Source organism: Oncorhynchus tshawytscha, linkage group LG13 (genome assembly GCF_018296145.1).
Source record: "Oncorhynchus tshawytscha isolate Ot180627B linkage group LG13, Otsh_v2.0, whole genome shotgun sequence".
Taxonomy (NCBI): domain Eukaryota; kingdom Metazoa; phylum Chordata; class Actinopteri; order Salmoniformes; family Salmonidae; genus Oncorhynchus; species Oncorhynchus tshawytscha.
The window spans coordinates 64,409,824-64,435,949 of NC_056441.1; the positions used below are offsets into that span (position 1 = coordinate 64,409,824).

Below are 26,126 nucleotides of genomic sequence, written 5' to 3' on the forward strand. Positions count from 1 at the left end.
TACTGTGTTGCCTGCAGCACTAGTTCTCCATCCTGATCCTGGGGACCCAAAGGGCTGCACATTTTTGTTTTTGCCCTTGCACTACACAGCGAATTCAAATGATCAACTCATCATGAGGCTTTGATGATTTGAATTAGGTTGGTAGTGCAAAAATGAAAATGTGCAGCCCTTTGGGTCCCCAGGACCAGGAAAGAGAACCACTGGCCTACAGGATACAGCTGGTTATCCACATTTACTCCATATAGAAGCAGGAATGCTGCGCAGAAGAAATATCAGCCCACGGAGAGAAGCACAAGATTGAACTTCACTCAACTTTCACCAAGATCAACTTGAAAGTGATCTTGACTCAGAAAAGGTTGGTGACCCCTGTTCTAGAGTTTTCCCTGTAGCCACCAAATAGCCTACTTGGCCACTGTTAAAACTGTAACTTAAAGCGGGTACAGCCTCAGTTTACTACTGTAAACTCAAGCTGGAAGTTGCACAGAATTTTCACAACTTTCAAGTCTGTGTTCAGCAGACCCTGGTGGCAGGGACTCTTTGGTATTGTTTCATCTGCTGTTGGCCCTTTAAGACAGTTTGTAAACCACCCCAAAAGCGATCGATAAAAATATATATTTTTAACTATAATGATTAGCTGTGTGTGGACGGACCTAGATACAGATGTTATTCTCACCTGCTTCATTATACTATTCATTATACTATCTGTTAACTTTGTTTGCAGTTTATTTAAGAAGATAAAGGAAGACAGAACAACACATTTAGAAATGGTTGGAGGTAGCTTCCACAGATCAGTCCTTTGTTGGCTACTCTGTTCATTACACTAAATATGTAGTTTCTAAGGTTTGTTCCTACAGAGTAGACACGACAGGACACACAAAGGGGCTGTGTTGTTCCTTTCATGGTGGATGAATAAAGGAAGGCCTTTTCCCTCGGGACTCCAGGTGCCTAGCAACTTCTCTGTCTGTTCGGTCCCTTCATGTAGCTCAGTATCGGTCATGTGATCAGTCAGGGTTTCGCTGTCCAGAGCCAGCAGAGTAGAGCTGAGAGAGAGAGAGACATCTGAACTGCATATGTAACACAGCAGGTACCACTAAATGTGATCAGTCTAATAATAGTCTCTCACTGTTTCTGAACTCCAGTTTTATGACTCATGTCAGAGAGAGAATGCTTTGTTTACTGTGTAAACTTGACTTTCCTTAGTCCTTTCAATTTAACATTTTGCAATGACTGCTGTATAACCCCCCAAACCAAATATACTTTATGAGGCATAGAGATCTCCAGCCCACCATGGTAATACTGCTGAAATAACCCTGAGGTGGGATCAATGATTAACACCCTTCAAACACCCTATACTGCCCCAGTCTTGTATAGGAAAAGCCACCTGAACTGCATATGTAGCAGGTACCACTTAACGTGATCAGTTTAATAATAGTCTCTCACCAGCTCTACATCTTTTGAAACTGAAGCTTTTGGACATCACACTTCCAAGATTTCCAAACATCTTAGAAAGAGATCCCATTATCCTAACTTTCATTTAGTAGGACCATCAGTCAGCCAACAAAAACAACGCAAATTAGCAAATTACAAATACATTGGTTTTGTTTTTCAACTGTATCAAATTACATTACTTTGAAATCATCATGATTGGAGTTCGTACAGTCTTGTTACAGAAGTTGAATGGTGTTTGCCTTATGTTGCAATGTCAAAAGGTTGCATTTGACTCAGTTGAAAAGTCATTTGAATAATCAACCGGAAAATGTAGGGACACCATGCTTCAATAACTATAGAGCTGCTTATTCTATTCATATGCATATCTTAGCTTTTTAATGTACATTCTATCCCCCTTTTCCGAGGAAATAACAATGGACTATAGCCAAACTGAAACTGTACAGTAGTTAATATCACTGGATCCAGTCATGGTGATTAGATAGATATTTTGTTTGAAGTGACATTGATATGTGGAGGAAGAGACAACAGTTGGCTGGTAAGGTGCTGGTAAGGTGCTGGTAAGGTGAGACTCCAGTCTCCAGGGACTTTTCTCTCCCATATTTACTATGAGAGCTCAATTAATATTTCAGCATTTGTAAGGTGCTACAGGATGTGTTTTAAACATGAGACTGGACGTCTTAAAGTCACAGCCAGCATGCAGGAAGCAGACTTCAAATTGGTTTTTAGAAACAATTAGACATTTGGTTCCTGTGTATTTCTTGGATTCATCTACGTCCTTAATTGAAGATGATATATGCTCTAGGCCTGCTGCTACTGATTCTAATTCTACCTTTTTATAATTTCCTTCAGTCTTCTTTTCCTACTCTGCTGACATAACATTTGCCACCTGCACCTGTGAGGTGATCTCTTGTTGGTAATTGTTTATTGCTGTTGTGGTAAAGTTACTGATTGGTGGCGGTAACATGGCCTCTTGGATTGCATTTGAGGCTACCTTTACACTGGCACGTGTACTGATCCTTATCCCAGCGTCCATCAACTTCTCATTGGATTAAAAAAAACATTACAAAATTGCTGAAGTACAACAAATATATTGTTGGTAGTGTATGAACCTCTGTGTGCAGATGGTAACTAAATAAAACAAGAGGAAAATATATACATTATTGATTATTGCTTTCGGAATGAAACCAATAGAGATGCAAACCTTCATAAAATAACTGTCTTTATTAAAAAGCAGGTGATGTGCAGCTAACACTGCAGGACTAACACACACTGTAGCACTGTTCTGGCTGGACACAGGTGCACAATGCCCCCATTTCTCCTCATTGCCCCAAAACACTGAGGCCTTCAGTTCGTCTGCTCCCAACCTGTTCTCCCTTCCCTCTGTGCACCACTATCCACACTGTGTTGAATTCATCTGTCATCTATCTGGAGTGTAGGTGACAGCATTCAGTACAGTTACAGTACTCTGTATGTTAGTAGTATTTCGTATCTTATTAGGATCCCCATTAGCTGCTGCCAAGGCAGTCGTTACTCTTCCTGGCATCCAAACAGATGATTACATCACACAATCACACCCTTAACACTGATGATAGAACATCACCATCAAACAAATGCATCTCTTTCACAAAGTCTTTTACAAAACAAAATGCAAAAATATTCCAACACAAAATTCAAAGCCTACATAAAAAATAAACACAGTTCCTTAAAAAAGTATTTGTGAACATACTGATTTTGTTCAATCTACTGTATTCTTGCAGTGACATTTTTTTTTGTTCCACCTCTGTCTTTTTATTAAGGTATCAGTCAAATTTAGTATTTTTAACAGCCTTCCTTAGTTTCTGAAACCCAAGCAATGCGTCATTTATATGAGGCAATAACGTAGAGAAATGTCAATGAGAAGATAATGATTGAAAATTCTACATTCTATATCATTTGATGTAGCGTAGTTGCCTGAAGCTACGGAAATAATGAAATGTTAGTGATTTAAAATATGAATGGACTCAATGACTAACATCTTAGACAGGAATAATCATAAAAGTAAAAACGTTATGTCATTAATTCAATTAGGCTTGTGAATGTTTTTAAATGAGCTTGATATATTTTCAATGGATATGCATAGCTCACTAATAATCCAACCCTTAAAACCTTGTAATTAAATTAAGAAATGTAGAGACTACTGATCTTATTTTTAATTTCCTTTGTTCTCACTAAACCCAAATGGAAGGCATATGATCCTTCTTTCTTACACAATCCGGCTCTGGAACTTCTATGCTTTTCCTTCAGAGTAGATGTTACAGAGACAAGTACTGTACACACGTAGACAAATCCAACAAAACAATGGTGAAAAAAGCAAAAACAAACACATCCCTTCATTGCGGAGTCTCCTTGGGATTCATGAAGCCCCATTAGAAACACGTGTAGAATAACGTTTTTGGTTGCTACATAAATAGTCCTTGTCCCATCCATCGTCCCATCACACATAGTCTTTTCTCTCAAACCCGGGCCCACCTGGGGTAGAGCGTGAGACAGAGTATGCCATCCGTGAGGGGTTGTACCTCTTCTCCCGAGGGGGACAGGAACAGCAGAGGAGGCTTCCCCCGAGGATCATGAGGGCTGAAGCCCCCCAGCCAATGTAGAGCGCTGCCCCTAACTCCCTGCGCTGAGCATCAGTCAGCAGCGGGTTGTAGAAGTCCCGGATGATAGTGTTGGCTGACCAGGACACTGGTATCAGCTGCATGACTCCCGACACGATGAAGAACACCCCAGAGATGATCATGACTTTAGCTTTGGATGCCTCATCCTCGATACAGTTGGTGCACTTGGCCCCGGCGATGGCGATGAGCACGGCCAGGATGGCCAGGAGGATGGAGATGACCGTGAGGGCCCTGGCGGCCTGGAGGTCCTGGGAGAGAGCCAGCATGGAGTCATAGACCTTACACTGCATCTGGCCTGTGCTCTGGACAACACAGGTCATCCACAGGCCCTCCCAGATGATCTGAGCCGTGACGATGTTGTTGCCGATGAAGGCTGTTACTCGCCACATGGGCAGGGTGCAGGACACGATGGCAATGATCCATCCTAATACGCATAGAGCGATCCCCACTAACTCCAACCCTGCAGACATGGTGGTAGTTCTGTTGTTGCTGGAGCTCCTTCTGTGTTCCTTTCAGTGCGCCGTGTTCCGTCACACCTGAGATACCTGAGAGGATCTGACAGAGGATCTGTGAGAAAGAAAGAGACCAGCCAGAGTCAGAGACACTAACACCAATTGACTTAATTTAGCCCCTAGCACCTGTGAGTTTGTGATGTGTGATGTTCTGGTGCAGCCGGGAAGACAAGTATCCTTTATATCCCAGATCAGCTGAAGGGAGGAGCCCTGGAAGGTAAAAAAAATGCTTCTCTGTGACATCACAGGGTAGGATTAAAAGTTGTAAAAAAAAATGGTGGTTTTCAAAACCTGCAAGGAGTTACTAGCCAGAGGGAGGGTATTATCTTGCTCTTCACGTCACCACGAATCTCATAGTGTTTGAAAATCACTCTTTTTAGAACTTTTTAACTTTATATATATATATATATATATATATAGATATATATTTTAAACCTAAATTAAAAATGAGGTTGAAAAGTGGGGGAATTTCCCTTTACTCATTAATAGATTAGCCCTAATCTTGTCTCCTCAGAGCAATCATTCTCTCACAGCATTAGCTGAAGCAGCTTGTAAAATAAGAATGCCTGATCTCAATTCATTGGCAACAAGCTGTCTTGTTCACTCTATTTGACGTGGTCTAACGGTCATGTCTGTCTGTCACTGACTCCAGTGCCCTTGAATTCCTAACAACCGGGAGGGTCTCCCCTAGTTATGCCCCAGAAACTGGGATAATAGACTTTCATGACCCGGTGTTGATAACTCTCTCCGATCCCCATCTTGCTATGAAACAGACCCATTGTTTTGGGGGCCATTTTGGAATGGCTGAAAGTGGGGGGCTGACAAAGCAAGCTCCTTGTTATCTAAGCCCAACAGATATGGTAGTCAGACAGGTAGCTAGCAGCTATGAAAGAGAATCCAACTCAACACATCATTACCATGGATACCCAAGGATCAGTGAAGGAAAATGCCTGTTATTTCCTGATCTGGGTAGAATGAATGACACAGAGGCAGTTCTTTGAAGCTAAGAGATTCAAACATACTTTTCTTATAAACTGTATAGCGAGTAGCACAGGACCTAGTGGCACTTCCCATGTAGCAAATCACTTAATAATGTGAATGAAATGTACTGTATAAAGTAACATATAAAGTTATATTTTTCTGTCATTGAATTAAAAAATATTTGAAGAAAAAATGAAGTTTTATGAAACAGTTTTTATTGTGAAATTGACATACATCGAACATCAAAATAGTTGATATTTTCACACTTAACAAAAGCTGTTAAACGGTCAGTGTTTGGCATATTGTTATCCAACATACACACAACATAAGCTCTTATTCATTCAGTCTATAGAATATAAAATGTAACAATGCAGATGGTTTCAACTCAACTCCTTTCAAATAGTAAGATTACAATACAATATTTACAACACCTTTGTATATTTTAAACAGGCATACATTACGAAATAAAAGTACATAAAGTCCAGTTTGTTGTGTTCCCCTTCAACAGAGCACCATCAAAAATGATCCAGTAAAAAGCAGTATTTTATTTGTTTTGGAATTCAAGGTTGGTATCAAATGTCCTTCATCCGCTGAGCAGAAAGCAGAAAGCAGCTGCTGCCAGATATCCAGGTCAGTTCAAACATAGTCTCTTTTGTCATAGCCGCTAGGGGCCACAGACCTGGTCAGGGAGTACACCATCCGCGAGGGCGGCCCTGCATACCTCTTCTCAGGTTGTGGGGGGCAACTACAGCACAGGATGCACCCCCCAATGAGGAGAAAAGCGGCTGCAGCCCAGCCCAGGTAGAGAGCCCCTCCAATCTCCCTCTTGTGAGCCTCAGGAGTGATGGGACTATAGAACTCCATGATGATGCTGTTGGCTGACCAGGACACCGGGATCAGCTGCGTCAACGATGCTACGATGAAGGCTACCCCCGCTGCGATCATCACCCGGGCCTTGGCCGTCTCGTCCTTCACACAGTTGGTACACTTAGCCCCCACCACGGCCACCAGCACCCCCATGATTCCCACAACTATGGAGATGACTGTGAGGGCTCGGGCTGCCTGCAGGTCAGAGCTGAGGGCCAGCATGGAGTCATATACCTTACACTGCATCTGGCCCGTGCTTTGGACCACACAGGTCATCCAGATACCCTCCCAGATGGTCTGAGCCGTGATGATGTTGACCCCAATGAAAGCGGACACCCTCCACATGGGCAGGGCGCAGGACACGATGCTTAATATCCAACCCAGGACAGCCAGGATCATCCCCAGGATCTCTAGTCCCAACACAGCCATTTTCTTGTTTTACCTTCCTCTGTAAGCAAGTCTACAGGTGTCTTCACTCTCTTCACTTCACTGTCTCAACTTCACGCACAGAACGGTTTCACTGTCTGGGTTCTGCTCTGGAATTCTAACCACCTGTATACTCCCAGTTATCTTTATAGCACTCCACCAACAGAAGGTAGAGTCTCATGGCGATTGGCCAAGGAGGTTTTCAAATGTTTTTTCTTTTCTTTCTTCTCAACGACCCCCAGAACAAGCTTTGGCATGAGAACGGCTTGGCTGCACAGATTAATGATTGAAAGGTTGGGCCATGATTGATCCCCAACTGTTTGGGCTGAGGGGAAGGTCAATAAATGGCCAAAGCGAAATAGTTAAAGGATAACGAACAGGTTAAGAATGGACAAGGTAATAATTACAAGTGGAGGAATTGGGAATAACATAAACTCACGTGTTTGTTCAACAGATGTCTACCATTGTACAATTATGTTCAGTTCAAGATACATATTTAGCTCTCTATGGAGTGTTTACCTCAGTGTATTACTGCTAACCCTTAGAGAGAGCTGCCTAGGAGAATCTGTGTTGGCCTATTGTGTACAAGCACTATTGGCTAGTTTCCAACCCAAATACCCTAATGAAGGCATAAGCTAAATTGCGTTGGGTTTAATAATAAATATATTTTTAAACAAACTTCCATCGTTGCTGAATATCTTTTCATCTGGTTTCCAACCCCAGCAGTAGGGTTCTTTCTTGGATCACTTTCTTTCAAAATGACATGACCTGGGTCAGGAGCCAATGACTGCTCTCTCTGGTACCTGATAACATTCTTTTGGGAGATGACGTTGCACAATGAATAACTGCAAAGCTGCATTTGATCATTGTTTTCCACTGCCATGATTCAGACAACAGACAAGCCTGAATGTCATAGTGAATTGTATCTTCTTTCTGACTGCCATTGGAGATTTCTGACAAAATGTGAGACTTGGTTATCTTTTGTCTTTGTTTGGCTAACAGATTTAGAGATCACAGTTAGACAAGTTTCTATTTGGCTGTCAGTCCAGTGGACAAACATCTCCCAGTGAGTGAGTGGGATAGTGGTCATTGTGGCTTGGGAGTTGATGTGATGAGTGGGTCAGTGTTATCACACAGTGTCCTTGCCAAAGGGTTTCACCTTTATTTGAACTGTCTCAACTGTCTGCAGCACAGGAAGTCCCACACACAGACACTGGACTCTGCATGGTTATAGATGGGTACTTACACTCCACAGGTGAACAGACTGAGTAACACAATAGAGCTATTGGAGGCTATGCTTGTTTGTACGATGCTCAAACATCCCTAGGCAGTACTTTAAGTCTATGCTATAAGACTGTCTTAAAAGTGTTTTCCCCTTATCTTATTCTTAGACTCTAATGTAAATAAAGCCATTGTCCTATTTTTCATCAATAGGAGCATTGTGAAAGAAGCTAGTTCACCTTATGATCACAGTATGGTGTACCTACCTCACCTCCCTATGAAAATGGCTGCTTTTTGTCAGGCTCAGTTTCACTCTCCCAAATGGAACAGGGGGCACAATGGAAGGCAGCAGAAGGCACCCTTCAGAAACAAAAATGACATTGTTGCTGCTCACATTAGCATTGAAATCAAAAAACGTATTTGTGCTCGGTAGACGGGCTGAGTTGTCTAGATTTCAGGTGATATGGACCTGCAGGCATTCCTTCCCTATATTTTGGTATATTTCTTCAGATCCTGTGTCTTCAATGGGATGTCCTGTCTCAGTGTTCTGTTGGTAGCCTGACCTTATTAAGCCAGTTTCATCCTTAAGCATAGGCACGGTTACCCCTCTGCACATTCATAGCATTCCTGTGGTTATATCATCTGCGATAAGACCTTACTTTCAGAAGGGAATGTCCCTGCTATAAGCCAATTTAACAAAAAAGGAGTTGCTTGTCAGTATGATGTATACTATTGTATACACACATTAGCTGGCACAGTGCATGATGTACTCACATTATGATATCATACTGCTGGATAATAATGCAAAATGCTGTAATTTTCCCGGTAAAGAGTGAACTTATCTTCATTTTTGTATTATCATTGTCAGTCGTGCTAGAAGATTCTGAGTAGACGCAACTTACTCAGGGTTAAATGGGAAAGTTATTTTAATTATTTTAAACAACATTAACATTTTCATGATCTAAATCTTCATCATTGAGTAACATTCATTTGGAATTTAGTACACATTTTTGAACAGGTAAAACATGAATAAGATATTTCTCTAATTTATTTGACTCTATAAATGCATGTCTCTAGCTTTACAGAAATCATATATGTAAAACATCTAGCATTAATCGGCAATCATTTATACTTTATATCTGAATCAAATATCCCACATGGCTGCATTTGTTCTGCACTACCCCTATAGTGTGCAATCAGGAAAGGGGGGTCGCTAACACTAGTTATCCCATCAGTCCCATCAGTCTCAAGGGGCTGTCTCTATACTAAAGCCATTGAACATACACTCTCTCACACATAGTCCCTCCTCATATATCCATTAACAGACATGGGAGACTTGACCGCAGAGTAGTTCACCACCTTGTGGTGCCCAGACCCAGCCCCGTTCCCACCCTGGGGTGCTTTCGGGGGGCAGGAGCAGCAGAGTAGAGCTCCCCCTAGGAGAAGCAGACAGGAGGCAGTCCATCCAAAATACAGTGAGTTCCCAAACTCCCTCTTCCCCGTTTCCTCCAGCATCGGGTCGTAGAAATCCAAGACGATGGTGTTAGCCGTCCACGATACAGCCGTCAGCAGCAACAGCCCCGCCATGATGAAGGTCACCCCGGCTCCCAGCAACATGCGAGGCTTGCTGCCCGTGTCCGAGCTGCAGTTGGTGCACTTGGCCCCGGCTACAGACAGGCCGATGCCCATGATGCACAGCACCATAGAGACGATGACCAGGGCTCGGGCCGCCTGTAGGTCCACAGGGAGTCCAAGCATGGAGTCGTGGACCTTGCAGTGCATCTGGCCCGTGCTCTGGACAGAACAGTTCATCCACAGGCCCTCCCAGATCACTTGAGATATGACAATGTTCTGGCCAATGTAGGCGGCTACTCTCCACATTGGCAGGCCACAGGCTACCATGACCCCTAGCCAGCCTGACACACAAAGGATCATACCCAGGATCTCCAGGCCGGCCGAGGCCATCTCTGGAACTAGTCTCTCCCTGTCCCTGGGTGCTCTGGTCCTGGTCTGTGGCTGTCGTCTTTCTCTGTTCTTGGTGATGTGATCTTGGGCTGTGGTCTGTCCCTTGTGCAGAGCTGTTGTAGTCTCCCCTTGTCCCCTGGCACTGGGCTGTTGCCTGTCTCTGTTCCTGTGTCCTCTGGGCTGGGGTTGGGCTGCAGTAGTCACTCCCTATCCCTGGGTCTCTCAGGTTTGGTCTGGATAGAAGGCGCTCTGTGTCTCAGAGCACAGCCCTCTAAAGATGATATCAGATCTCCTTGGCTCAGAACGCCCTGGATAAGACTTTAGTCAGTTAGGGAGAAAGGGGGAAAGAGAAGGAGAGTGGGATAAACATATTCTACCATTCTTTATAATGCTAAGAAGATTGTAAAGTGGAGTCAGTTTACATTCAAATAACACCAAATATTTTAGGGTAACAATTGATATTTTTGCTTCACAGCTAAATCGGGTAGTTCCAGTAACTGAATCACTGTCTCTGCATATGAGGTCAAGACACACAATGACAGGCTTTGTTCAGTCAGTTAGACAGATACATTATACCTCTTGGGAGAAACCGCTCTGCTCAGAACAGGCCTGGCATGTGAACATGTGTCTTACTCTGCCTGTTTTGTTCAATTAAGTTCTATAAGTCTTATACCATGAAAAAAACATGTGAACTGAACAGGAAAAACCCTAGCCCTATCAACGTTTTACCTTGTTTGTTAGCGTATTCACTCAAGTTGTAATGGATGTTATCTGGACGTAAATAAAATGATGAAGGGTGGCTATCAGACAAACAACTGTCCTGTCCTGGTAGAGTTGTTAGGGTTGGCTGGCGAGCTCTATGTGATTTATAGTCCATTATAGGCACTTGTCTCACTAACAGGGGTCATCACTGGAGTCATAGGTCAAAACAGGGGTCGCTGCTGTCTCATACCTCCCACCAGATAGTTAAAACAACACCTAACAACACATGCCGTCTCACTTGGCTGATCTCCACTACAGGTTGTTGGAAGGCCAAAAATGTATTATCACTGAATCATCACTGAAAGTCCCTGAATGACCAAATACCTTATGAAATATCTTTCTTTCTTTTTGAGATGCAGAATGTCCTTATCAGATCAGAACAGGGATATTGCAGCCAGAGTTGTTTATGGGTGTGTATAATGGTTGTGTTTTGCCTACAGCAAGTTGTATAAAGCTCATTAAATGTGGTGTTAAATGCAAACTACAAAAATACTTAAAAAGTGTCAACTAAAACATTCAACAATCTTAGTGGTTACTTCCTAATACGAAGGGGAACTGAGGAGTAAAAAGACAAAAATGATCTCTGTTTACAGAAGATGTCCATTTTTTTCATCTAGAAATAAAATGAAGTTACTTCAGAGATGTGTGAGGACAAGCATCTTCGATAACACAAGCCTCATCATGAAAACAGAAGCTACGATTAAGTTCCACATAATTATATTGTATATGTTGGCTCCCGTTACTGTAGTTACTGTAATATTCCCAACCAAAATATGTATGAGCAGCTTTGTGACTCAAAATGAATCAGAAATGCATAGTTCAGTTTCTGCAAAAGACTAATTTGCCTAACAGTTGGTAGCAGCGTTGTACTAGTCTATGATAACTTTGGGGAGACTGGCTATAATCCTAGACTCATATCACAATACAAACACACGTGTCCAGGAACACCTAGAGAAGGCTACCCACAGACAGAATACCGGATAAGGATAAGGTTTGAATCACAACAGGGGAGCTGATTGGTAGCTTGGTTCATCATCCTAAATTGAATTCTAACAGACTGCAACTCAAGGAGACACCATGTGGTGGAGAAGGGTAACTGCTGACTCTGAAGGACTACTCTAGGATGCAAGATATTTTCTTACAAACACATTCATATCTGTGGAAATTAAATGTTTACTATTGGTATAATTTAGAGAGTCATCAGGTTTGAAGCAGGTATTTGGTAAGAGTTCTCTCTGGAAAGGGAACAAGCACAAACACTCCCCGGTTGTTCACCTGCAGTTGGAACGGGAGCAGGTTAGACCAGTTTCCAGGGTTACAGGTGCCTGGCTAGCTTGTCACTACCTCATGTAGAGGTAGGTACAACCCTTTTTGGTAACAGGTAGAACTATTTTGGGTTCCATGTAGAACCCTCTGTGGAAAGGGTTTTACATGGATCCCAGAAGGGTTTTACCTATAACCAAAAAGGGTTCTTCAAAGGGTTTTCCTATGTGGACAGCCGAAGAAACATTTCAGGTCCTAGATAGCACCTTTTTTTCTAAGAGTGTAGGGAGAGAGAGAGAGAGAGAGAGAGAGAGAGAGAGAGTACCTTGTTGATAGATTCTCTACCTTCTCTAAATTCTTCAATTTTAAACCTTTTTTGGTGACTCTTTTTCTTCTAGTATCTGAAATAATTAAACACAATATAGATGAAAAACTTTTAGTAACCAAAAGTAGACAGAGAGATAACTTTTGGAGAAATGTTTTCCTCTGACATTCCTGTACTGTAGTACATTCAGAGTTAATGCTAGGTTCCAGCAAATGAATAACAGAAAATCCCTGGAGGCAGAATTGCTTTCTCTCCCTGTCTGTAACTCTTGGTGTCTCTGATGCCACAACACACTATGGCACATTACTCAGCATTATCCCCTGAGAAAATACGATCGGAAAAAAGAATTGAAAAAAGTGATACCTGCCTCTAAATTCATCCCTTCATTAGAAAACATGAAATTACAGTGTGATACAATCAACATGTAGATTTAAAGGAACTTGTGAGTCGACTGTGTCTGGAGGATAGTCACCTAAATCTTCTGAGAATTATAAAGATTCTCATGACAAGAAATAAAGTATTATAACATCTCTTATTACACCTGATGACCCCTTTGATTTAGTTTACATGTCATGATGCATGTGATGCTCTGTCAATCCAGAACCACATGAGTCATTGAATTTCCTGTGCTTCTAATGGTTGCTAGTTAACGTGAGATCTTTGTCGCATGCTTGGATAACCCACTGAAACTGTGACTCCGTCCCCTTCATCATGATCCCTGGGCACAGAATAATTACATCACAGATCACACACAACAACCTCCCCCTGACTCCTGCCCAACCACCCACACCGATACACACACGGATATCCGTATTTGTAGGAGAAAACCACACATCCTTATTTTCATCAACCATTATACTAAAACCAAATACAAATTCTCCCGTAATAGCATCACAGGAGTGCAACATGCCTTCTAGCCTTTCGTTAGGCCGTCATTGTAAATAAGAATTTGTTCTTAACTGACTTGCCTAGTTAAATAAAGTTAAATAAAATTCAATAAATAAATAGTTCACACCCGCAACAATAACAATGTCTGAAAATACCACTACCTCTACATAAGCTAATTCACACTTCTAAGAATGATCAAATGTGTGGTTGGGTTATACCACCTAGTATTATATAAAAAAGCTATGACTATTCAACCCCAGAAGTTATAGTTCAATTAGCACTACACATAGGCTGTGTTTATACTTTCTGTGGTGTGAAAAGCACTAAAGGTACAGTTTAGACCAGGGCTGTTCAATTCCAGTTCTGCAGGGCCTAAATAGTTCTGTTTTTTGTTTCTGCTAGTTAATTGCACTCACCTGGTGTCCCAGGTCTGAATGAGTCCCTTAATTGAAGGAGAGGATGAAAACCAGAAGTGTTTCAGCCCTCCAGGGCCGACATTGAACAGCCCTGGTTTAGACAGTGGCAGGTGTTTTTGTCTCTTTGTGATCAACATCATGTGATCCTGGGAGTAGTGTGTGCCTTTTATTGAAACTGCATGTATCTCAACAAGCCTTTTATTTCTTACACCCAGAACAACAATAACAGTATCTGGAAATACTATCATTCAGTTTCAACTGCCTCTTTATGAGGAGTTCCACAACGTGATCAACATTACACCATAGAACCAGATGTATGCTGTTTGACCAAAAAACTAGAAACAATCTAACAACATGTTACCACGTTACTAGAGTAATTACAGTGTTACTACAGCTGTATAAGAGAACACTGGACAAGAAGAAGTAATGAAAAGTGTTACCAAAATAAGAAAAACAGTTATGTTGCAAGAAGGTTCTGCTTTGTAGGTGTCTATGTTGTTTACGGCATTCCTCTCTAGGTGTCTATGTTGTTTACGGCATTCCTCTCTAGGTGTCTATGTTGTTTGCGGCATTCCTTTCTAGGTGTCTATGTTGTTTACGGCATTCCTTTCTAGGTATCTATGTTGTTTACGGCATTCCTCTCTAGGTGTCTATGTTGTTTACGGCATTCCTCTCTAGGTGTCTATGTTGTTTGCGGCATTCCTTTGTAGGTGTCTATGTTGTTTACGGCATTCCTCTCTAGGTGTCTATGTTGTTTACGGCATTCCTCTCTAGGTGTCTATGTTGTTTGCGGCATTCCTTTCTAGGTGTCTATGTTGTTTGCGGCATTCCTTTCTAGGTGTCTATGTTGTTTACGGCATTCCTCTCTAGGTATCTATGTTGTTTACGGCATTCCTTTCTAGGTGTCTATGTTGTTTACGGCATTCCTTTCTAGGTGTCTATGTTGTTTACGGCATTCCTTTCTAGGTATCTATGTTGTTTACGGCATTCCTTTCTAGGTATCTATGTTGTTTACGGCATTCCTTTCTAGGTATCTATGTTGTTTACGGCATTCCTTTCTAGGTATCTATGTTGTTTGCGGCATTCCTTTGTAGGTGTCTATGTTGTTTACGGCATTCCTTTCTAGGTATCTATGTTGTTTACGGCATTCCTGGGTAGCAGCACTGCGGGTGTTTGAGTGTTTGATTACATGTTTACTACGTGATCTGGTGTAGGACTCCTGATCCTAAAACAGTGGACCCTCTGAGGCAGAATCTGAGTATAATCTCAGTTATAAGGTGATACGCTCCAAAACAATCTCTCCTCCTCAATGCGTAGTACCAGAGTGTGGAACTCAATCTCCATGAGTTTCTCCATGCCAGGGTAAAATAGGGGCATTGTTCCTAGAGGTAATTTAAGCTCTCTAACAGTGGACTCTTTCATATATGGAAACAATCTGTATCGCCCCCCTCCTTTTCTCTCTACAGTCTGACAACTGCGATCACCTTCGGTTGTGTTTGTGGCTAGTCGAAGCCAGACCCATCCACAGAACTAACCAGCCAGACCCCTTGTCCATCAAAGCAGACACGTCCTCCAGGCGAACGGAAGAACAACAGGCTATAGCCCTCCAACCCCTAAGGACTGACATCTCCTTGCAAGGTCAGCTTTCAAGTATTCCTTTTTGCTCTTGCCTCTACAAAATGGTGGATGAACTGAATGACTTGTCTGATGTGCATCTATCAACTGCTCAGGTGACATAAAGAAAGATTTGATTGATTGATTGGTTGGTTGATTGATACTTTAACAGACATCGCTGGAGGGGAGTTCACTTTTTCTCTCTGAGTAGAGCAGAGTAACAGGACAATAATTCACTCACTCAATGCGGTAGTCTTTATCCGATTTCACATTTATGTCCAATTGTAATGTTTTAATGAAATGGCGTGGTGTAGTGCAAATAATTTTGTACGGAAGTGCCCCCCCCCAAAAAAAAATGTTTAAGTACGTCGTAATTTCTCAATCAAAGTTTGTACTGACAGATGTAGCCTATTGAATATTATTACAGAATATACGTAAAATGCATCCTCCAAATGCAACGTCTGCCTATGTCGACGCACATATTGTCTCAAGAAAATTTTATATTTTGAATACCCTCAAACATCAAGTTAGGCAAACCTGATTTCAAAATAGGCCATCACTGTCAATATTAAATGATAATTCTTCACGTTTTACTGCTGAAATGTCCAAACTGCATCTGCATGCCAATCATTTGATCAGTTTCATGAGAATATGCATTTAGATCTTCTTGAAATTCTCTTTTCTTGAGCAAATTATAGCAAATGGTGTGCTCTGTTGAGTTTTGGCCGTATGAGAAAAATAAATGCAACTATTCAGCTTCAGCTAACCATCTTAAAATCTCGTTACAAATGAGGTGTTTTTGGTGTAGGTCTAACAGTAACGTTATAGGCTTACTATGCTATGCAATTATATTTGGTTCTGTTATGTAAAATACTAATGAATCATTATGTGATCTTGCAATAATTGATTACTTACTATGCTATGCAATTATATTTGGTTCTGTTGTGTAAAATACTAATGAATCATTATGTGATCTTGCAATAATTGATTACTTACTATGCTATGCAATTATATTTGGTTCTGTTATGTAAAATACTAATGAATCATTATGTGATCTTGCAATAATTGATTCAGCTTCAGAAATAATATTTTTACCAGCTCCATGTATTCTCAAATTGAAAAAGATGAGGGAGCGTTGCTTCCTTGCGCTCCTGCAGCACTACACCCCTGATGAAATGTAACTTTAGTTTAAATATTTGTACTGTTTTTGTAAGGGATTATCTCATAGAAAGGCAACATGTCTACATTATTTTGACAATGTCACAAGCCTGGGAAACCAAAGAGCACCTTACATATGAACTCTTGTTGCAGTCTTGTAACATATTCTATGCAAGGGACTGTAAACTCAAGCAGGAAAATAATAAGTTACAGTAGGCCTATGTATTCAAGGGGATCTGTAGGATGATATACTGGTATTTGAAATAATTAAATAAATAAGTGGATATCCTGGTTAAACTCTGCCATTAGAGTTATAAAATCATGTGTGTATTCTGACATTGTTTCAAGTCAACATGATCTGCTGGGAGTCCCAGAGCTGCAAAGGTCAGCCATGAGGTCAAAGGTGACGAGTGAATGTCAGGTAATGTAGGTAGCCGAAGTAGAATAACATTTTGTTAAAATTCTCTCATCGAAAACTATATAGAGACATCCCTTTCATTTGAGAAATGAGAGGAAAGGGGTTGGGAAGTATCTCAATCGAATGGTCTAATTGTCAGATTATAATACTTTTACCTGTCTAGCATTGATATTTGAGGTTTATATAAAAGATTTTAAAAAATCCTTATTCACAGATATTCTCTAACATGACCAGATGTTTTTCTATTAGTTCCATTCCACATAATGTAGTGTGAAGATAAGCATGAAACTTGCAAAAGAGAGGAGAAAATACTGAAACCCTGACACTTTATACTTTAAGTGTGTTGGCACACACGGTTCCTCTTTAGCTTGGCTAAAACTATTTGAACACTGGTGAGTCACAATGAGGCTGTCCCACCTATACCATTTAATAGAGAAGACAAAAAACAGCCAGCATGGCGGCACATGCCCTGGGGAGGAAGCAGCAAGTCATGTCAAAGCTGTGTTTGAGCGTGTGAGTGTGCCAAGCCTCTCCCAAGTCAGGTGTATAGAAGCACCTGCTCCCAAATTGGCTTAAACATTGGCACTTGGATATCTTTCAAGCAAGACATACCAAGCAACTGATTTCTAAGAAAATACTCATTTTTGGCTGATTTCCTTCATCGACTCCTCTAGGACTTAAAGAAGAAGAAAATATGGTATCTGCTGTGTTTCAGATGCTGGGCGCAGCACTGGGCATCATTGGCTGGATCGGGGTCATCAATGTCTGTGTCCTGCCTCAATGGAAGGCCTTCATCAGCGAGAATATCATGACACAAAACTTATTGGAGGGAATGTGGAAGGTCTGTGTGGTCCAGAGTAGAGGTCAGATACAGTGTAAGGAGTCTACGACTCCATGCTGGATCCACCCCAGCTCCTCCATGCCGCTCGTGCTCCCATCATCATCTCTATCATGATGGACCTGGTGGGCATCCTGCTCGCCGTGATCGGGGGCAAGTGCATGGAGGATTAGAGGGCCAAATCCGGAATTGGCGTTGGCAAGGGTCTAGTCTTCATCATCGCTGTCGTCCTGTGCCTGATCCCTGTTTGCTGGTCGGCCAACACCATCATCAAGGACCCCTTGCAGACCAGGTCTCAGAAGATGGAGCTGGGGGCGACTCTCTACATTGGCTGGGGGGCCGAGCCCCTCATGATCATGGGAGGCAGCTTCCTCTGGGGGATGGGTGGTAGGGTTAGGGGAGGGTTGGTAGGGTTAGGGGAGGGGAGGGGGATTGGGGGGGAGGGGTGGTAGAGTTAGGGTAGGGTTGGTAGGGTTAGGGGGGGGGGGTTGGAGAGGGGAGGGTGGGGTGGGGTGGGGTGGGGTGGGAGGATTGGGGGAGGGTTGGTAGGGTTAGGGGAGGGTTGGTAGGGTTAGGGGAGGGTTGGTAGGGTTAGGGAGGTGGGGTGGGGTGGGAGGATTGGGGGAGGGAGGTAGGGTTAGGGGAGGGTTGGTAGGGTTGGTAGGGTTAGGGGAGGGTTAGGGGAGGGTTGGTAGGGTTGGTAGCTTGGTTCAACTGCTAAATGACAAAATGCCATTGTATTTGACTTTAGCTAAAGACAGACAGTACTTCCAGACAGTGGCACAGAAATGACATGTTATGTCAGCTAATACTCCTTCAGATGTATATTCATATAAAATATGTATAAAATATTTCAGAATGATCTGAATGGGTTTCCCATACCATGTGTACCTTTATTTAACTAGGCAAGTTAGTTAAGAACAAATTCTTATTTTCAATGACGATCTAGGAACAGTGGGTTAACTGCCTTGTTCAGTGGCAGAACGACAGATTTTTACCTTGTCAGCTCAGGGATTTGATCTTGCACTTTTCGGTTATTAGTCCAACGCTCTAACCACTAGGCTACCTGCCGCCCCATACCATTGCATTGAAAGTGCATATTTAATTCATAATTTCGACTAAACGTATATTTTGAATGTATGTGTGATTCTGAAAATAGACATTTCAATGGTGATAAAAGTGTAAATACATTTTTTTGTTCAACTTCAAATTCACTGTCTCATGTTTTCTTTGACCATACATGAGCAACGGCCTTTGATAATAATATCATAATATCCCTCAGCATGGCACTGGTTATTCTTAGCTCTTCAGCAACACCTCACACCAACCGTCAAACAGACATTTTTGTTGAGAAATCACAGACTAGATATATTAGATTACTGTTTAGTTGACAGTTTCACCCTAAAATAACATCCCAATTCCATTTTTAGATACTTTATATACCAGGTTAGCCAAGCTGAAATGTAGGCCTAAAGTTTTGTTTGCTACAGTAGCCTAGGTAAATTTAACATAAGAGAAAATGGACAACTGATTGATGGCTTGAGAAGACTGGAGGTTGAGAAACAGCTTTGCCACTGGAATGTGACTTCTACTTTAGTCTACACTTGGATTTCGAGTAAGATGACACTCACCTCTTGAGCATCCTTCATTGTCCAATGGTGTCCCCTACAGGAATAAAAACATAAAACATCATCATTCTGTTACACCACACATTCTGTTACACCCCACATTCTGTTACACCACACATTCTGTTACACCCCACATTCTGTTACACCCCACATTCTGTTACACCACACATTCTGTTACACCCCACATTCTGTTACACCACACATTCTGTTACACCACACATTCTGTTACACCACACATTCTGTTACACCACACATTCTGTTACACCCCACATTCTGTTACACCCCACATTCTGTTACACCACACATTCTGTTACACCCCACATTCTGTTACACCACACATTCGGTTACACCACACATTCTGTTACACCCCACATTCTGTTACACCACACATTCTGTTACACCCCACATTCTGTTACACCACACATTCGGTTACACCCCACATTCTGTTACACCACACATTCTGTTACACCCCACATTCTGTTACACCGCACATTCTGTTACACCCCACTTCATCTTGTATTTTGATAGTCTTAGTGAAAACATTGTGTCCTGAATAAAGTGTCAATCAAATATTAGTGGTCAGTCATAAAAAAATATATAGTTTAAACACCTCCAAGTAACACATTTCCTAATAACCTAACTCTTTTTTCAAATCCCTATTTTTAAAACTCCATAGTCAGTTTCCAAGTCATTCTTTGATATGAGTCCCATAGTAGTGAGTCAGAAGGAATAGCTGTTTTGTTTCCGTGTCATGTGGCTACATGACCTTGAAGCTGCTCTTTTCTCTTAGGTCAGCACTGCTAGAGGTCACCGGGCTTCTGTCTGTTTGTGTATAAACATTTCTCAGCAAATGGGAGCAGAGCAGGGACTTGTAGTATCATATACCTGCATCATATCTCTGTTTTTAACACATTACAAACATCACCTCCTACAACACAACTCTATAAATACTGGTCCTTTTGTGTGAACCATCTCTGAACTCTTGGGGAATAGCTCGACTCCTCGGGACCTGTCTGTACTCAGGTTGGAGTGTGTGATACTCAGGTTGACGTGTGTGAGGTCAGGAACAATCAGTGGACAGTGTGTGTGTGAGGAACTATTCAGTCAAGATGGTTTCCCAGGGGATCCAGATCATGGGCATCATCATGTCGTTGATCGGCTGGTTGATGGTCATCATTGTGTGTGCCCTGCCTATGTGGAAGGTCACAGCCTTCATCGGAGCCAACATCGTCACGGCCCAAACCATCTGGGAGGGAATGTGGATGAACTGTGTTGTGCAGAGCACTGGCCAGATGCAGTGTAAGGTCTACGACTCCATGCTGGCACTACCCCAGGACCTCCAGGCCGCCAGAGCAATGATCATCATCTCCATCCTGACAGGTATCTTCGGCATCTGCCTGTCGATTGCAGGGGGGAAATGCACCAACTGCATAGCAGAGGAGGGATCCAAGGCTAGAGCCTGTATTGTGGCTGGAGTCCTCTACATCATCTCAGGCATCCTCTGCCTCATCCCAGTGTCCTGGTCAGCCAACACCATCATCAGGGATTTCTACAACCCCATGCTGATCGAGGCCCAGAGGAGGGAACTGGGGGCGTCTCTGTATATAGGCTGGGGTGCTGCAGCACTGCTGCTGATGGGAGGGGGGCTGCTGTGCTGGAACTGTCCCCCCAAGCAGGACCGCCACTATCCGGCCAAGTTCTCTCAGGTCAGATCCACCTCCTCCGGACCCATGCAATATGTCTGAGATGTTCATGTCAGTGTCATGTTAAGATCTACTTAATCAAATTGAATTTAAATGAGGACACTAAAGACAGTTCTCATAACAAAAACTGTGAGAGTTTTAAATCACAAAGAACTTGAATGGGTTTGTTGAGTTAAAATAATGTTACGAGTTATGTTATAATTATAATATAAGTATTTTAGTTTTTTTTAAACAGCTGATGTTCTCTACTACTGAAGTACCTTGTTAATATCCTTTAATGTCAGATTAAATCCATGAGGTTAGGAATACTGTATATCAAGTTATGTCTCCATTTTGGCACTGTCTTAACATTGTTCCTGTGATTAAAACAAGTGTGTCATTATTGTAAATAAACTGTACAATATAAATATAATACGTCTGTATTATCCATTTATTTATGAAAGCTCAACAATGAATCACTCAAATGTGCTTTCACTGGGTTATTAGTGAGGTGAATTGTCTTTCTGTTGCGGTAAAACATTTTGTCCAGTATCAGTACAAACACCCCTATGCTCTGCTCTGTTTGGTGTGTAAACCTTGACCTATTTAGAATAACTATTCAGATGCTTGATAACGATCAGATTCATGTTGACTTGATCATAAAATAGAAAAACAATAAGAGATGAGGAAAATAAGAATTTGTCTGTATACAGGCAGCCCAATTCTGATATATTTTCCACTAATTGGTCTTTTGACAAATCACATCAGATCTTTTACAGATCTGAATAGATTTGTCAAAAGAGCAATTAGTGGAAAAAATATCAGAATTGCTCTGTCTTTGTAAATGCAGCCTCAAAAACATCTGTACCCTACTGTCATTGTTAGGTCTACTACATTACGTTTCAGTTAGACCTACTGATTTGTCTATCACACCAACAGGCCAATCCGCACAGCACCAGACAATTGTTATCAGGTGTGATTAATCTAGACCCCATAGGTGCAGATAAGCGTTCTTCTTTTATAAACTTAACCACGATTGTCATTTTAACACCATCTAGAAGTAGCCTACTGTACCATGCATTCAGCTTGTTTGCAAATTCTGGGCATTAGCCTCGGCGTGATCGGATGGTTTGGAGACATTATAATTTGCGCTTCCCATGTGGAAAGTGACCACGTTCATTGGCAACAACATTGTCACAGCACAGATAATGTGGAAAGGCCTGTGGTTGATGAACATGCATGCATGGTACAGAGAACGGGGCAAATGCAGTGTAAAGTCTGTGCAAATGCAGTGTACAATTCCATGCTGGCACTACCTCAGGATCTACAGGCGACCCGTGCCCTAATGGTCATCTGGTCGCTCTCAAAGCCATCCTGCTGTCTATCGTTGGGGGGAAATTCACCAACTGCACCGAGGACACGCTGTCCACAGTCTCCATAGCATCGGGAGGATTTTCATAGTCTGGGGGTCCACGGGACTCATGCTTCTGGGTAGTGGGATTCTCTGTAGCCAGTGTCCACTAAGCCAGGATCGGGGACACTCCTCCAAATACAATGTGGCAAGATATGTCAAATCCTATTTGGCAAGAGCGGCCTATGTGTGAGCACATGGCAATATTCGCTTTGAACATTGACTAGCCTAACAATGTTGCTTTGGGGCTTTTGAACTAACTTTTTGTTTTAACTCTTGTTTTAACAATAATTTAAACACATTTTCCAATCAAGTTTTTAAATTGACAAATGTATTTCATTCCACCTTTTAAATGAGTGATCCCTTGCACATTGCTGTAACATTTTCAGCTGAAGCAATAGTGATGGGTGTGGAGTGGTTGGACTGTTGTAAGATAAAGGGCTTGTGTAAGATGGGCTACTCCATAGTCTGGACATTTGAGGCAGTGTGGTAAGATTGTCCACGAAGTAGATTAAACCAAATACCAATAACTCTTTAAGTCTCCTCCAGGGTCCACTTAATTATATCATCCATCTCACACATGCACCCTCCCTCTCCTTTACCCCTCCTTGTTAGGGTATGTCAAAGCTCGATATAGATATTTTTAAATACTGTCGTGGTTTGGTAGCCTAATACGAGGCTAGTGGTTTGGTAGCCTCATACGAGGCTAGTGGTTTGGTAGCCTCATACGAGGCTAGTGGTTTGGTAGACTCATACGAGGCTAGTGGTTTGGTAGACTCATACGAGGCTAGTGGTTTGGTAGCCTCATACGAGGCTAGTGGTTTGGTAGACTCATACGAGGCTAGTGGTTTGGTAGACTCATACAAGGCTAGTGGTTTGGTAGACTCATACGAGGCTAGTGGTTTGGTAGACTCATACAAGGCTAGTGGTTTGGTAGACTCATACGAGGCTAGTGGTTTGGTAGCCTCATACGAGGCTAGTGGTTTGGTAGACTCATACGAGGCTAGTGGTTTGGTAGACTCATACGAGGCTAGTGGTTTGGTAGACTCATACGAGGCTAGTGGTTTGGTAGACTCATACGAGGCTAGTGGTTTGGTAGCCTCATACGAGGCTAGTGGTTTGGTAGCCTCATACGAGGCTAGTGGTTTGGTAGACTCATACGAGGCTAGTGGTTTGGTAGACTCATACGAGGCTAGTGGTTTGGTATTCTCATACGAGGCTAGTGGTTTGGTAGACTCATACGAGGCTAGTGGTTTGGGGTCACCATGTTAGAACCATTTCCCCAACACAATGTGTTCAATGTATCTTAAGCATAATCTAAATGGCTCTTGTGGTTAAGTGAGGGCTTTTGGGATGAAGATAAGTTCTGATGTGGTTAGAAGTGTCACCATTACCCTTTTCCCTAAATTGCAAGTTGTTGACAGTTTCTTGTAACCTGCAGATGATGAAATGCTAAGTGATCAGACCACAGTGAGTCACTTGTGGAAACAAATGACACATTGAGTAACTGGTAGTGGAATGTCACTTTCATAACATGTCCTAACCCTACATCTTTTGAAATATAAATATAAAATCCAAATGTGGATACATACAGTGATGGAAAAAACAAGTTTTTATAAAATAAATAGGCCTGCATATGTGTATTTATTTACATTTTCAAAGTCACAATGAAGGTCAGGGATTTAGCATTTTGATAGATGGGTAATGCCATCATGGAAGTGCCAGTTTCAGTGTAGATGGTATCAAGTTGGAAGAAGTGTAATCCCAATGAAGTCCAGGTTGTTTTGAACCTGTCGCATATGAAAGAGAGCTTTCTGAAGATGACAGTATTGAGTGAAGTATTGTCACCACTTCGTCAGCTCTGTCTGTGTGTCACAAAGTATCTACAGTGTGATAGCCTGAGGAAACTGGTCTGTCCGGAACAACTCACCTGGTGGCAGGAAACCACTCCTCCTGCACATTCTTCCTCCTCAGCGGGCTCCAGTTGTTTCTGATCGTCAATCAGACCTCTCACATAGCTCCAGAGATCCAGACCTAGGCAGCCAGACTTCTCTTTCTCCCACTCCGGACACAACCTTTGGTCATGGGAAGGATCGGAAAGGAGGTGTTTGGCCAGGTGCTCAGCTTCATCGGCTTCGTGGGGGTGGCAGTGACCACGGGTATCCCCATGTGGAGGGTAACCACTTACATCGGTGCCAACATCGTAACAGGACAGATTGTGTGGGACGGCCTGTGGATGAACTGCGTGATGCAGAGCACGGGACAGATGCAGTGCAAGATAAATGACTCAGTGATGAGGCTAGCGACAGACCTTCAGGCAGCGAGGGCCCTGGTCATCATCTCCATCATCTTCATCTTTGTCGGCCTGATTGTCACCTTCATTGGGGGCCAGTGCACCAGCACCCTGAAGTCTGAATCCTCCAAGAGTAAAGTGACGATCCTTGGTGGCATCCTGCTGCTCATTGGTGCTCTTCTGGTCCTCATCCCCGTCTGCTGGTCGGCAGCGTTCACCATCTCAGACTTTAATAACCCTCTGACCATCGAGACCCAGAGGAGGGAGATAGGAGCCTCCATCTACATCGGCTGGGGCTCCACAGCGCTGCTCCTCATCGGAGGGATCATCCTCTGCACCTCCTGCCCGCCCCAGAAGATGTATGGGTACCCAGGCTATCCTCAAGGAGCACCCATGTACCCCTATCCAGGCCAACCAATGGTCCAGGCAGGGCCCTATGGGAGAGTTTACACCCCAGCCAGCAGACCCTACTCAGGGACAGGTTCGTATGCACCAAGCAAGCCATATGCAGCACCAATAGAATACGCTGTACCTGGACGGCCTGGACAGTATCTGTAACAAAGTGAAATGGAAAGCGGGAACGTCTCCCTGAATATTGACTGGTATTCTGGACCTTGATGTTTTCAAGCTATTGTTTTGGTTAGCTTTGCCTCTGAGTTTAATTACACCACCAAAATGTACTTATATCATGTACTTTTGTCCACATTGATATGTAGATATTGTTATTGATGAGAATAACATGCAATTTATAGACATGAAAATGATTGTGTGAATGATATTCATTGTGTTTATGAGTGTTTGCACTTTCACACAAGAGGAAGAATCTGTTCTTTCAAATGTTGACAATGTAAATCCTTATGTCTTGACTACTATACCAGTATGCAAACATTACAACAAATAGTTTGATAATGAGAATGGATGTAGCGTAAATTTTAATTTTAGCAGCAACCTGTGTTCTCCCATTGTGCAACCGATACTGTTGTCTTGTAAATAGCTGGCTGGTCTATGACTTGTGATGTATCTGTACACAGAAAACAACCCATTTTTCTGTAAATATGTAGTGCCTATATTTACCAAATATAAACACACACGTTATTATATAAAACAATGTGTAGGCTTATGTGTCTTTGTGGAAAAGTTGGGAAACAATAACTGCGATTTCAAATGTTCATGAACTGTGAGCAATAATCATACCAATAATCAAAGCCTATGCATTTTCTAACTTACAATTAATGTTTTAAAAGTTGCATTTTGAATTCAACTCTGCTTTAAATCATGAATCTAACATCTAAGTCGTTGGGGGAGGGGGTACTAAGCTAACATATGGAGTTGGTTTAAGATGGTCATACCATAGA

The 26,126-nt window shown here is 42.3% G+C and overlaps 4 protein-coding genes and 1 pseudogene across 4 annotated transcripts; 3 read left to right on the forward strand and 2 right to left on the reverse strand.

The window, feature by feature from the left end:
* Positions 1-2,650: 2,650 nt before the first annotated feature.
* Positions 2,651-7,097, reverse strand: LOC112265476 (claudin-3). Its single transcript, XM_024442821.2, has 3 exons — positions 6,431-7,097; positions 5,204-5,220; positions 2,651-4,583 (listed from the first exon to the last, which is right to left on the reverse strand). Exons 1-3 carry the CDS (start codon positions 6,890-6,892, stop codon positions 3,923-3,925), a joined length of 1,140 nt encoding a protein of 379 aa, XP_024298589.2. The 5' UTR covers positions 6,893-7,097; the 3' UTR covers positions 2,651-3,922.
* Positions 7,098-9,008: 1,911 nt separating this feature from the next.
* On the reverse strand, positions 9,009-24,566 carry LOC112265965 (claudin-4). Its single transcript, XM_024443478.2, has 3 exons — positions 24,409-24,566; positions 19,389-19,422; positions 9,009-10,393 (listed from the first exon to the last, which is right to left on the reverse strand). The coding sequence occupies exon 3, from the start codon at positions 10,073-10,075 to the stop codon at positions 9,401-9,403; it is 675 nt and encodes a 224-aa protein (XP_024299246.1). The 5' UTR covers positions 10,076-10,393; positions 19,389-19,422; positions 24,409-24,566; the 3' UTR covers positions 9,009-9,400.
* On the forward strand, positions 17,338-20,189 carry LOC112266126 (annotated as a pseudogene).
* LOC112265480 (claudin-4) lies at positions 20,316-21,500 on the forward strand. Its single transcript, XM_024442825.2, has one exon. It carries the CDS (start codon positions 20,495-20,497, stop codon positions 21,128-21,130), a length of 636 nt encoding a protein of 211 aa, XP_024298593.1. The 5' UTR covers positions 20,316-20,494; the 3' UTR covers positions 21,131-21,500.
* Positions 24,562-25,879, forward strand: cldnf (claudin f). Its single transcript, XM_024442823.2, has one exon. The coding sequence runs from the start codon at positions 24,562-24,564 to the stop codon at positions 25,327-25,329; it is 768 nt and encodes a 255-aa protein (XP_024298591.1). The 3' UTR covers positions 25,330-25,879.
* Positions 25,880-26,126: the final 247 nt, after the last annotated feature.

Bases quoted from the DNA above. Each gene is read 5' to 3' on its own strand.
- LOC112265476 (XM_024442821.2), bottom strand. From the start codon at position 6,892: ATGGCTGTGTTGGGACTAGAGATCCTGGGGATGATCCTGGCTGTCCTG.
- LOC112265965 (XM_024443478.2), bottom strand. From the start codon at position 10,075: ATGGCCTCGGCCGGCCTGGAGATCCTGGGTATGATCCTTTGTGTGTCA.
- LOC112265480 (XM_024442825.2), top strand. From the start codon at position 20,495: ATGGTTTCCCAGGGGATCCAGATCATGGGCATCATCATGTCGTTGATC.
- cldnf (XM_024442823.2), top strand. From the start codon at position 24,562: ATGGGAAGGATCGGAAAGGAGGTGTTTGGCCAGGTGCTCAGCTTCATC.